Source organism: Ovis aries, chromosome 5 (assembly GCF_016772045.2).
Source record: "Ovis aries strain OAR_USU_Benz2616 breed Rambouillet chromosome 5, ARS-UI_Ramb_v3.0, whole genome shotgun sequence".
NCBI lineage: Eukaryota > Metazoa > Chordata > Mammalia > Artiodactyla > Bovidae > Ovis > Ovis aries.
Window position 1 is genome coordinate 38906090 of NC_056058.1, and position 13629 is coordinate 38919718.

Below are 13629 nucleotides of genomic sequence, written 5' to 3' on the forward strand. Positions count from 1 at the left end.
CAACCTAGATAGCATATTGAAAAGCAGAGACATTACTTTGCCAACAAAGGTCCGTCTAATCAAGGCTATGGTTTTCCCTGTGGTCATGTATGGATATCAGAGTTGGACTGTGAAGAAGGCTGAGCGGCGAAGAATTGATGCTTTTGAACTGTGGTGTTGGAGAAGACTGTTGAGAGTCCCTTGGACTGCAAGGAGATCCAACCAGTCCATTCTGAAGGAGATCAGCCCTGGGATTTCTTTAGAAGGAATGATGCTAAAGCTGAAACTCCAATACTTTGGCCACCTCATGCGAAGAGTTGACTTATTGGAAAAGACTCTGATGCTGAGAGGGATTGGGGGCAGGAGGAGAAGGGGACGACAGAGGATGAGATGGCTGGATGGCATTACTGACTCGATGGATGTGAGTCTGAGTGAACTCCGGGAGTTGGTTATGGACAGGGAGGCCTGGCGTGCTGCGATTCATGGGGTCACAAAGAGTCAGACACGACTGAGCAACTGAACTGAATAGAACTGAACTCAACCAGTATTATTGCCAGGAAAATTCCATAGGCAGAGGAGCCTGGCAGGCTGCAGTTCGTGGAATCACAAAGAATAGGACATGACTAAGCACGTATGAAAGCAAAACTTCTCAACCTAATATTCTTATTTTGAAATAAAATCTTCCACACAATATTAGCAAACTGAATCTGAAAGTAATTTAAATTGCTTTAAATTTAGATAGTGCGATATGGTCAGCCAGGATTTTTACAAAACAGTGAGTGTAGTTTAATATAAGCAAGTGAATTAACACAACATTTCTCATTCACATAAAAAAATAGGGCTAAAAATATTACATGATACAAAAAAATGCAGAAAATATTTGATACAATCCATTTTTTTAATATGATAGAACTCTACAAAACTAGAAGTAGATGGCAATAGTTTGATTATGATAAAGGGCATTTATGAAAACTCATAGCTAATATCATAATTAATGATGAAAGAAAAAATCTTTCAGCCTTTTACTTTATTAACTCACATCTGGTATGACTTATTCTTGTTTCATAGACTTAGGTAGAAAAGGATAGCTGAAAGTTGTTTGATGCTCTTCTGAAGCTTTCAACTCTGCCACAGGTTTGAGTATCTGACATTTTATTCTATTTAGATGTTTAAGGGTAACCTCAAGTATAACATGGGCTTCCCAGGTGGCGCTAGTGGTAAAGAACCTGATTGCCTTGCAGGAAATGTAAGAGACATGGGTTCAATCCCAGGGTTGGGAAGATCCCTTGGAGGAGGGCACACAACTGAGTCCAGTATTCTTGCCTGGAGAATCCCATGGAAAGAAGAGCCTGGCAGGCTATAGTCCATAGGGTTGCAAAGAGTCAGACATGATTCAGGCAAATTACCAGGCACACACGCAAGCATAATATGACCAAAATAAAATCCTTTTATTTCACATGATGCAAATTTGACCTTCCCTACCATTCTCAGAAAGCTTAATTGAATCCTTGCTTAATGCATGCCCTTAGGACTCTTTCTTGTTTCTCATATCATTTTCATTTCTAAAATTTATGGTAGGAGGAGTATATGCATAATTTTTTTTAATTTAAATTTATTTATTTTAATTGGAGGCTAATTACTTTATAATATTATATTGGTTTAGGCATACATCAGTTGAAACCATCTGCCTCGGATTGGGACTTGAACCAATGTGCTGGGACTTGAACCTGGCCAAAATTCTGCTTGGAACTTGAACCTACTCAGACAGACTGGAACCCATCCAGAACCCACAATCTTCCAACTGAGTTCACAGACCTAATAAATTTAGGACCTAATGAAGCTCAGGCTTTTGATGTCTCATTACAGAAAAAAGTCAGTGTGAGACAAAGTAATAGGAAAAAGTGATTTTATTCAGAGAGAAACACACTCCACAGGGTATGGGCATCCTAAAGGGTGAGTGCAGCTGACACGAAATATAACAGGGCTAGTTTTTATGGACTGGGTAATTTCATAGGCTAATGAGTGAGAGGATTATTCCAACTATTGGGGGGAAAGGGTAGAGATTTCTGGGAATTGGGTAGTGAAAGTGATGGAATTCCAGGTAAGCTATTTCAAATCCTAAAAGATGATGCTGTTAAAGTGCCACAGTCACTATACCAGCAAATCTGGAAAACTCAGCAGTGGCCACAGGACTGGAAAAGTTCAGTTTTGATTCCAATCCCAAAGAAGGGCAATGCCAAAGAATGTTCAAATTACCGCACCATTGCACTCATTTCAGATGTTAGCAAGTTATTGCTCAAAATCCTTTAAGCTAGGCTTCAACAGTATGTGAACTGAGAACTTGCAGATGTACAAGATGAATTTAGGAAAGGTAGAGGAACCAGAGATCAAATTGCCAACATCCACTGGAACATAGAAAAAGCAAGAGAATTCCAGAAAAACATCTACTTCTGCTTCATTGACTATGCTAAAGCCTTTGACTGGGTGGATCACAACAAACTGCGGAAAATTCTTAAAGATAAAGAATATCAGACAACCTGACCTGCCTCCTGAGAAATTTAAATCATGTAGTATGTGGCATTTTGAATCAGAATTTTTTCACTGAGCATAATATTTTCATACCCAGAGGGATGGAGTGGAGAGTAAGGTGGGAGGGGTGTTCAGGATGGGGGGACAGATATACACCTGTGGCTGATTCATGTTGATGTACAGCAAAAACCATCACAATATTGTAAAGTAATTACCCTCCAATTAAAATTAATTGATTAAAAAGTATGTTCTTGATTTATTTAAAATGATTGTATGAGTCTGATTATAATTTTTGTATTTTGTATTAAAAAAAAAAACCCTTAAATATGCCTACCCAGAAAAGATATACAAGTATATACTGTTTCTAAATACCAGGGGAATATACACAACTAAAGCAAAATGAACTGTTATCAAAAGCAGATAGAAGCTACAACACAAAAGTGTTTCATTCCATGGCTCAAATTGGTTTCAACTGCCAGAAATCTATTAATATATTTCACAATTAATTTAATTAAAAACAATCATGTCCTCATAAACTTTAGCACTTTTAGTAAAACCTAATGATAATTTAGTAATTATTTATCCCTACAATATGTTTAGGTGTGCACTATGACACATAGTCCAAAAATATTAGAAATAAGAAAAAAATTATTTTATATTTAATATATTCTTCTTTCCCAATATATGTAAATAAATATGAGCTTTCAAATGGGAAAAATGGCTAAATTATGTTTATTCTTAGAAGATTATGATTGCCTGCCTGGAAAACTATAAATATACTAAAGCAATAATTTAGTAATCAGCTATTAGTATGCCTACATTAATAAAGTAATTGCAATCTGCATATAATTAGATTAGATAGTTCATATCTGTGGACTATAATGGAGGAATTTATACATTGATAGATTAATAAATTATTAGTTAACTTGCTTGGAAAATGAACTAAAAGTATTGTAAAATGTTGTTATAAAAATTTAATACTTCTGAATGAGGTGAACAAAAGAATTAGAGCTTAAAAAAAACTAGAAAGGTACATTTTGGACTTTTTAAAAATAGTTTGGCCTAAAAATTGGGAGAGAGAGAAAATCTTTTCTAAGCAAGACCCCAAAGAAACCAGAACTTGACTGGTTTAAAAAAAATCTTTGGGCAAATATCATTACAGGAAAAAATGAGGCGGGGGGAAAGCAGAGGAAAATTGTTCTTATGTCTGAGAAGCACGAGGCTGACAAATTTTAAATTTCCTAATATACAGAAAGCTTAAAGAAGATAATAAAGACCAATGAAACATGAAAAAAGTTATAAAAAACACTGACACAAAATTAAGACAAATGGCTCATACACATTTTAAAACTTGTGCAGCCTGACAAATATATTTACCTTAAAATAATTAAGGATTTTATTCATCATGTCATAATGTTAAAGAAAGATGACTTCGGATAAAAAATTGAAATACTCTGCGTCTCTTGGGATTTTGTCACAGCTCTAGTGATGAATGATGTAGCTCTTCTAAAGTCTCTTTCTTTACAAGGATCTTTTTTTTTTTTTAAATTTGAGTCTATTCTCAGGGTGCTTACTTACGCAATTGAAGGAAAATCACCTTAAAAAGTGAAGAAGCATGGGCAGGAATCCTGTTATACTGTGTCTGGGAAATTTTTGTATAAGACTATATTCTGCAGCTAAAAAAAAAATCCAGTGAAGTTCATGCTATTCTTGCTCTGAACCTGTGTCCACAGGTGTTCTGAACCTATTACTTCACTTTGCAACCCTAGTACTTCTGTAAGTATTCTTTTTGTTTTTGTTTTTAATGTGTGTATAGTAATCTGTTTGAAGTTCAGAAGAGGTAACATGAGTGAAGTAGACAGACTGAGAGTATTATGAACATTAGCTGTTACTGTTATGTTCTGGAAGTCCATAAAAAGAGATAGAAAGGAGAAGACCCCAATAAACCAATCCTCTCTTAGTCACTGTATCCCATCTTCTGGAGGAATAGGGAAGCACTGGGATATGAGGTTGGTTTTCATAAATAGAGGCACCATGCAGAGGAAGAGGGTTAAAGTAATCACCTCTGTAAAAGTGTTTAATGATGACAACCTGGGATAAAAGTAAGTCTGAGTGTTACCACAGCATATAGTATTCAAGTATGTCAAGCTTAAGAGTGAGGCCCTTGTGTCCAAATCCTGCTTCTGCATTGTGTCATGTGGGATTGGTTTCTTAAGCTCACCACAGGTCTGTCTCTGTATAATGGGTATCTAAGATGGGTTGCTTGAGCATGGATATGTGCTCAGATGTGCTTAGTTGCTCAGTTGCTCAGTCGCCCAACTCTCTGCGACCCCATGGACTGTAGCCTGCCAGTTTCCTCTGTCCATGTGATTTTACAAGCAAGAATACTGGAGTGGTTTGCCATGCCCTCCTCCAGGAGATCTTCCAGATCCAGGGATTGAACTAGGGTCTCCTGCATTGCAGGATTCTTTACCAGCTGCCCTACCAGGGAAGCCTGAGCATTGATTTAAATCATATTAAATAACATGGGACCATCTTAGAATGTAGCTGGTGCAGGCAAGTGCTCAAGAATTCACATTCTCAACAGTACTTTTCACAAACTGTTAATCATTCTTTTTTCTTTTTTAATATTTTTTGTCTGTGATGAGTCTTCATTGCTGTATGCAGGCTTTCTCTAGTTGTGATGTGCAGGAGCTACACTTTGTTGCACACTATGGGCTCTAGGGGCTTCCCAGGTGGTGCTAGTGGTAAAGAACCCATCTGCCAAGGCAAGAGATGTAACAGATGTGGGTTCTATCCCTGTGTTGGGAAGAAACCATGAAGGAGGGCATGGCAACCCACTCCAGTATTAACACCTAGAGAATCCTCTGGAGAGAGGAACCTGGTGGGCTACATTCCATAGGGTTGCAGCGAGTTGGACATGACTGAAGTGACTTGTCACATACGAGTGGGCTCTAGGCACACAGGCTTCAGTAATTGCAGCGCAAGGACTCAATAGCTGTGGCGCATGGGCTTGGATGCTCCTTGGCATGGGATCTTCCTGGACAAGAGATAGAACACGTGTTTCCTGGAGTCTTAACCACTGGACCACCAGGAAAGTCCTGTTAATCATTCTTCCCTTAAACTAGCTGCCAAAGTGCATGCCTTTTCAGGCCCACTTATTCTTTTTTTTTTTTTAATTTTAAAATCTTTAATTCTTACATGCGTTCCCAAACATGAACCCCCCTCCCACCTCCCCTCCCCATAACATCTCTCTGTGTCATCCCCATGCACCAGCCCCAAGCATGCTGCATCCTGCGTCAGACATAGACTGGCGATTCAATTCTTACATGATAGTATACATGTTAGAATGCCATTCTCCCAAATCATCCCACCCTCTCCCTCTCCCTCTGAGTCCAAAAGTCTGTTATACACATCTGTGTCTTTTTTCCTGTCTTGCATACAGGGTCATCATTGCCATCTTTCTAAATTCCATATATATGTGTTAGTATACTGTATTGGTGTTTTTCTTTCTGGCTTACTTCACTCTGTATAATCGGCTCCAGTTTCATCCATCTCATCAGAACTGATTCAAATGAATTCTTTTTAACGGCTGAGTAATACTCCATTGTGTATATGTACCACAGCTTTCTTATCCATTCATCTGCTGATGGACATCTAGGTTGTTTCCATGTCCTGGCTATTATAAACAGTGCTGCGATGAACATTGGGGTACACATGTCTCTTTACATTCTGGTTCCTTGGTGTGTATGCCCAGCAGTGGGATTGCTGGGTCATAAGGTAGTTCTATTTGCAATTTTTTAAGGAATCTCCACACTGTTCTCCATAGTGGCTGTACTAGTTTGCATTCCCAACAACAGTGTAGGAGGGTTCCCTTTTCTCCACACCCTCTCCAGCATTTATTGCTTGCAGATTTTTGGATCACAGCCATTCTGACTGGTGTGAAGTGGTACCTCATTGTGGTTTTGATTTGCATTTCTCTAATGATGAGTGATGTTGAGCATCTTTTCATGTGTTTGTTAGCCATCCGTATGTCTTCTTTGGAGAAATGTCTATTTAGTTCTTTGGCCCATTTTTTGATTGGGTCGTTTATTTTTCTGGAATTGAGCTGCATAAGTTGCTTGTATATTTTTGAGATTAGTTGTTTGTCAGTTGCTTCATTTGCTATTATTTTCTCCCATTCAGAAGGCTGTCTTTTCACCTTGCTTCTATTTTCCTTTGTTGTGCAGAAGCTTTTAAGTTTAATTAGATCCCATTTGTTTATTTTTGCTTTTATTTCCAGAATTCTGGGAGGTGGATCATAGAGGATCCTGCTGTGATTTATGTCTGAGAGTGTTTTGCCTATGTTCTCCTCTAGGAGTTTTATAGTTTCTGGTCTTACATTTAGATCTTTAATCCATTTTGAGTTTATTTTTGTGTGCTGTGTTAGAAAGTGATCTAGTTTCATTCTTTTACAAGTGGTTGACCAGTTTTCTCACAGGCCCACTTATTCTGAAGAAAATAAAATACCAACCTGTTATATAGGGTGGGGGAGGGTAATGCTGAATAAATTCCCCTTCACAGGTACGTGAATTTGACTTCTGAGCTATAAAACAAAAAGATGAGCAATTCAGATTAAAATTATTTATGGGCCTAGAGATATTTTAAGAACCTCATCAAAATATAAGAAATTTTTATTGCATTCCAACAAAAATTTGTTTTAAAACTGACTGCCTGAATAATTAAAATAAAAAACATTTCCTAATATTTTGGCTTGGTCAGAGACAATTAAGTGTTTGAGGATTATTTCCACATGTTCTGCTTTGAGTCTTCCTGTTGGGGCAGATCTAAGGAAAGGAAGAGAGGCCAGTGCCCGTTCCATTCTGACCCCGGACATTGAAGTCAGGGTGAATCAGGCCATTGGAAGTCTGATGGTCTTTCAAGGGACAAAAGGTGGCTTTTTTCACCTCTACAAAACCTTCCAACAATGCAATAAGAATGAAAGGACTTTCTTTATACCAGTGAAAAAATTTTTATTTTCTTTCATAATTAATAAAAATACATACAGCCATTTTATGCTGAAACATTAAGCAAGCTGTTCATCCTCTCGGATATAAGGATGCTTTCTTGCAGACTTTTTCTTTGTCTTTAAGAAGCAGGAATGTTTGCTATAGCACTGCAGTTCAGAACAAGGTGAGCCACAGTGGGAAAGAGGCACAAAGTGATTCAGGCACAGACATGCACATTCTACCTCTTGCCTGGTTTAGAAGCAAGGGTGGAATAATTCATAGCCTCATCTGTGTCTAGAATTTTATTCTCACCTCTCCTTCATTCAGTAACACATTCAAAGCTTCCACACATCCTTCTCACATTTATTTTGTGCTTTTTCTTTCCATTTCAGACCTATTTCATTCCAGAACTTCTTTTAATAACCACATGTGTACTATTAAAATAACGCACTCACTTTTTTTGCTTCCTCAAAAAAATCTTTTATTAAAAAAATTTCTAAACCTAAAGAACTGTTGATTTTTGGAAATGCTGTCTTTACTATACCACCCTCTTTAAGTCTGCAAGTGCCCTTTGTATCAGAGTAGACAAAAAGCTGAACCACTCATTTCTACATCACATCTCATGCACACACCTTTGCTACACGTGATTCTACATAAACGTTCCTTAAGCTGCCTAGTCTTGTTCCTGCCTTGCTCACACATTTTCCTGTTTTTGAAGAAGGAATATTCTCTTCTTCCTTCCTGAACACTGTCAATATTTCAAGGGCTAATCATTTCATTTCCCACATTTCTTCATCTAATCCATGGTGACTCCCTTAGAATTCCTGGAATATTTAGTATCCACCCTCTTGTGCTTCAATAAATACCATCTTACAAGTTTATTATAGTTGTAGAGTAAGAAAACATTATGTTCTCATTTGTCATTTAATTAAAATGTAAATGCAGAGCAAGTTTGAGGTAAATTTTTTTCTGGATCTTTAAAGGAAAGTTGGCAGTATTGCTTAGAGCTTATTTTGATTGCTAAAACCACCAAATTAAACTTGAAGATGGATGAGAAGAAATATAAAAGTAATTTGGGGGAACAACTACTTTTTCTTGTTTTATTGAGACAAAATTGACATATAACATTGTGAAAATTAAAGGTAGATTATGTAGTGATATATATATATATATATATATATGAGTACCACAATAAGATTAGTTAACATATGATCATCTTATATAATTTTGTTTGCTTTGTTTTATTTTTGCTTTTTTTATGGTGAGAACTTTTAAAATTTACTCTGTCAGTAACTTTCAAATATAAACATGTAAAATGGTATTCTTGACTATAGTCCACCATGCTATTCCCATTATCTTACTCATCTTATAACTGGAAGTTTATATGCTTTGACCTTGTTTACCCTTTTCCTCACATCCCACCTCCTCCATCTTTGCAAAACACCAATCTGTTTTCTGTTTCTATAACTGTTTTTTTTTTTCTAGTTTTCACGTTTAAGTGAGATCATAAACTACATTTATGAAGGGGAAAAAATCCTGCCAGTAGGGCACAGATGTAGGTATATAGAGTTGGAAGGCAGCATACATTAACCATGCTTTTAGGAGGTAAGAATTTGGTGTAGGAGAAATTACAATGATACTCAAATAAATAGAAGATCATGAGAGAATTTTTCCAGGAGAGAACTATGCAGGGTACTGTATTGCTGGAACTGATTTTAAAAAGTTAAATTCAACTTATTATTCAAAGGTTTTTTAAAAAAATTTTATTTATTTTTTTTAAATTTTAAAATCTTTAATTCTTACATGCGTTCCCAAACATGAACCCTGTCACACGATGAGTTACTCTGTATTTTCATTGCTTTGTGATTATATCTAATGATTTGAAGTAGAATGCAAGTTTTCAGAATTTTTCCCATAGAGCATATACACTTATAAGTAATCAACATTAACATTTTGGATGAATTTGTGAGTGGTTGTCTGAATAATGAAATTCAAAATGCATGAGAGAGAGAAAAAAAAGTAGAGAGTGAACCCTTGGGGCAGAAGAATAAGAGAAAAAGAAAAAAAATTGACTTCAAGATCAACAATATAGTGTATGAAAAATAAGTTGTTGCATTCACTGAGTTGAGTAAACAGTTATTAGATTAGGAATTCAACATGCTAGGCAAAAATCTTGGATCTGCTTAAGATGGCCTCACAAGGGAAGTTTGCATAAATTATCTCTTCTGAATAACAGTAATAAATACACAAATTAAAAGTTTTACTAAAGGGCATGGAATGTCCAGGGCTTCCCCACTGGTGACTCAGCTGTAAAGAATCCTCCTGCAATGCAGAAGCTGCAGGAGCCATGGGTTCTACCCCTGGGTGGAAACAATCCCCTGAAGAAGGGCATGGCAACCCATTCCAGTACCCTTGCTTGGAGCAGGAGGCTACAGTCCATACGTTCGCAAACAGTATGTCATGACTGAAGCAACTTAGCATGCACGCATGCACACATGGGGTGTTTGCATTGTGCATCAGTACACTATGACTTTCAGAAGATTGGAGCCATTCTTCTGAAGCAAGAGAGTAAGAATGTTTCTCATTTAAACACCAAGGAGGACATTTAATTCTCTCCATCATGTAAATAATGGGGTAACCTGTGATTAAAAAAGAATGAAAAAAATAAATAAATAAAAGGGAAAAGGAAAGCTGGCCAAGCAGGTGTGAATTAGGAGAGTATATTGCCTCAGATAGTTAAGTAGGAGATGTAGCTATAAATGCATGATTCATTGAAATGATTTTGGAAAGACAACAGCAACAATGTTGAAGATCTGATGTAAAGGTAAAAACTTCTTACCTGTTTGAAATTAACATTATGCTGAAAATGTAAAACTGTTCTGTTCTACCTGTGAGTAGTATTTAGTTAAATAAAACATAACACAAGAAAAAACTTGAGACTGTCTAAATTTTCTGTTGTCTGTGTTCCTAATAAGTTGTCTAAATATTTCTATATAAGACCTCTTAAGTCTTTTCATAAGGTTTGACTCTGAGTATCAGCAGTTGTCATTCATGTCAAGTGCTAAAGTATAATTTTGGAAAAGAGGATAAAATAATTACTCTTATACACATATGAAACAAACACAGGTCAAAATTTTTTATCCAACTCATTAAAGTCAAGTAAAGTCGCTCAGTCATGTCCGACTCTTTGTGACCCCGTGAACTGTAGCCCACCAGGCTCCTCTGTCCATGAGATTCTCCAGGCAAGAATACTGGAGTGGGTTGCCATTTCCTTCTCCAGGGGATCTTCCCAACCCAGGGATCGAACCCAGGTCTCCTGCATTGAAGACAGATGCTTTAACCTCTGAGCCACCAGGAATCTGCAAGATATAATTATAAGTGGTTCAAAAGAGAAATCAAAGTACTACACACATGAAGGCAGAAAAAGAATGCTGAAGTGAATTTGCAAGTAGATGTATAAAGGGTCTAACTATAAAGCAAAATGAATAACATCTAATTTGTATTTCTATGAACAAGAATAATTTGCTGTACTGACTATTCCTGCAACTTCATTAATTGAAATTACTTCAAAGACAATAAAATGCAATGATGATCCAACACACGTGTGCACACACACACACAGAGTTTTCTCATTTCAAAGGTTTTCACAGTTTTTCTGACTCTGGCATAAGGAAGAATGATTTAATGAGTAGAGAAAATGCTTGTTGAAGGTTTTCTTGTTGAGAAGCTATACTAGTTGTTTTTATATGCATTGTCCAATTGTATTAGAATAATAATCGGACAAGAAAGCTTACTCTGGAATTTGAGTCAACCAATGCTTAGATAATTAATTCATTAGAAAGTAAGTGAGTGGCTAAGTTTAAATTTGTGTTTAAGACTGATCGATCAAAATCCACTGCCTCTCTCACTACATATTGTAAAATAAAGTATGTATAATTTCACTTGAGTGAGATACAGAGAATTAGGCCTTAATCCACATAAAATTATGAAGTAGATGATTTGAACTGGACTGGCACCCTGTTCAGTCATACTACTATGTGATCACTGTGGTAAAATAAGCTCATTGGAACTTGCTATTAGTTTCATGAAGTCTCAATTATTCTCACAGACATGAATGTGAGTGGGAGAAAGGGAAGTTAAAATAGAACAGCAAACCCTCTCAAGCTGAGTCTCAAGTTGTTTACTTTTGTTCTTTTTCTTTTAGAGTAAGTCAGTGATTAAATGTCAAAGAAATGGACAATTTTACCTCTAGGAGCACATTTTTTCTAATGGGATTCAGTGATATTCGGGAGATCCAGATCTTTCATGCTGTGCTTTTTTTGCTAATTTACCTGGCAGCTCTGCTTGGGAATCTTCTTATCATCACGCTCACCACCAAGGATCATTGCCTCCACACGCCAATGTACTTCTTCCTGAAGAACTTATCCTTTCTGGATGTTGGCCTCATTTCCATCCCTGTCCCCAAATCCATCATGAACTCTCTGACCAATGACAACACCATTTCATTCTTTGGATGTGTTTCACAAGTGTTTTTCTTTTTCCTTTTAGCCACTACAGAAGTAGCGCTACTCACAGTCATGTCCTATGACCGCTATATTGCCATCTGCCACCCACTCAGGTATGACATTATCATGAGCCATGGAGCCTGTGTGCAGATGGCTGCCTCTTCATGGCTCAGTGGAAGTCTCAATGCAATTCTACACACAGCTTTTACCTTTTCTACACCCATGTGCGGATCTCCTGAAGTTCATCAGTTCTTCTGTGATGTCCCACAACTGCTCTCTCTGGCTTGTTCATTTAACACTGGGGAATTAGTAGTCATTGCGCTCAGCCTGGTGCTAGATTTTGGCTGTTTTGTGTTTATTGGTATATCTTATATTCACATCTTCTCCACTGTGCTGAGGATACCCTCCAGACAAGGCAGATCCAAAGCTTTCTCCACATGCTTGCCACACCTCATTGTTGTGACTTTGTTTCTCTCTTCTGGATATTTTGCCTACTTACGCCCATTACCCAAATCTCCATCACTTTTGGATTTGTTAATTTCAGTATTCTATACTGTGGTGCCACCCATCATGAACCCCCTAATCTACAGCCTGAGAAATAAGGATATGAATATGGCACTAAGGAAACTGAAAATAACTGGATATTTTCAATCAAATTAGAAGAATTAATTTTACATCCATTGTGATCTTTTAATTCACTGACATAATTATCTGAGACACTGATGGCACATTCTGACAGTAATATTAAATGTGTAGAGAAAGATTATCATGAAAAATTTGGTTTTACTTATTGAAGTGATACTAATAAGCATGATGCCTGTCAAGACCAAATGGATGATAAAACCAATAGGGTTCTAATTGAAATTGTAAAGATATATGTTGTCCTTATGTTTGTCATCCTAATGGAAACATCATTTTATGTGACAACTGGCAAACTGAGCAAGGTGCTAGGACTTCAGATATAAACTCGGGCTCTTGCAGGCAAACCAATTTTATGGTCACTTTTAGCAAATGTGATACCTGAAATTCCTTGTTGGATAATGTATATAATTCATTCTCAAATTAAAGAAACCAGGTAGAGGTGAAGTGAACACTGCAAAACATTGCAAATATAACCAGATGCAACTCAATTGTACAAGTTAAAATGGCCAATTTTATGCTATGTGGATTTCATCTTATCAACAAGACAAAAACAAAAACAAAGCGACAGTCTGTTATCTATCTGTCTTCCTCTTTTCTTTCTCAAACCTACAATATGGCATTTTCTGGTAAAGCTTGCACCCGTGCAGTCTAGTGAGACAAGACACATGTACTAAAGCCTAGCTTTGTTATATACACATATATTTGCTCATACTAATATTAAAACAAGCTCCTGGGTGCATGGAGTAAAGAGGCCAAACACAAAAATGCTTAGCATGAAGGCAGGTGTAGGGAGGCAATTTGTGCTTTTGTAAAGCAAATATCTAAGCTATATTTCAAAGGCTAAGAAGGAATTGAATCTGGAAAGTGGGGAGGAAAACCGAAGTAAAAACGTATTGGAAAATGAAAACAAACAAACAAAAAAAAACCCAAAGGGCAACAATGGGTTATAAAAACTGTGTGACTGATACAGGACTGAACTACAATGA

General features: G+C 36.8%; 1 protein-coding gene across 1 annotated transcript; it reads left to right on the plus strand.

The window, feature by feature from the left end:
• The first annotated feature begins 11728 nt into the window (after positions 1 to 11728).
• LOC101115794 (olfactory receptor 14A16) lies at positions 11729 to 12661 on the plus strand. Its single transcript, XM_004009418.2, has one exon. The coding sequence runs from the start codon at positions 11729 to 11731 to the stop codon at positions 12659 to 12661; it is 933 nt and encodes a 310-aa protein (XP_004009467.2).
• Positions 12662 to 13629: the final 968 nt, after the last annotated feature.

Bases quoted from the DNA above. Each gene is read 5' to 3' on its own strand.
- LOC101115794 (XM_004009418.2), top strand. From the start codon at position 11,729: ATGGACAATTTTACCTCTAGGAGCACATTTTTTCTAATGGGATTCAGT.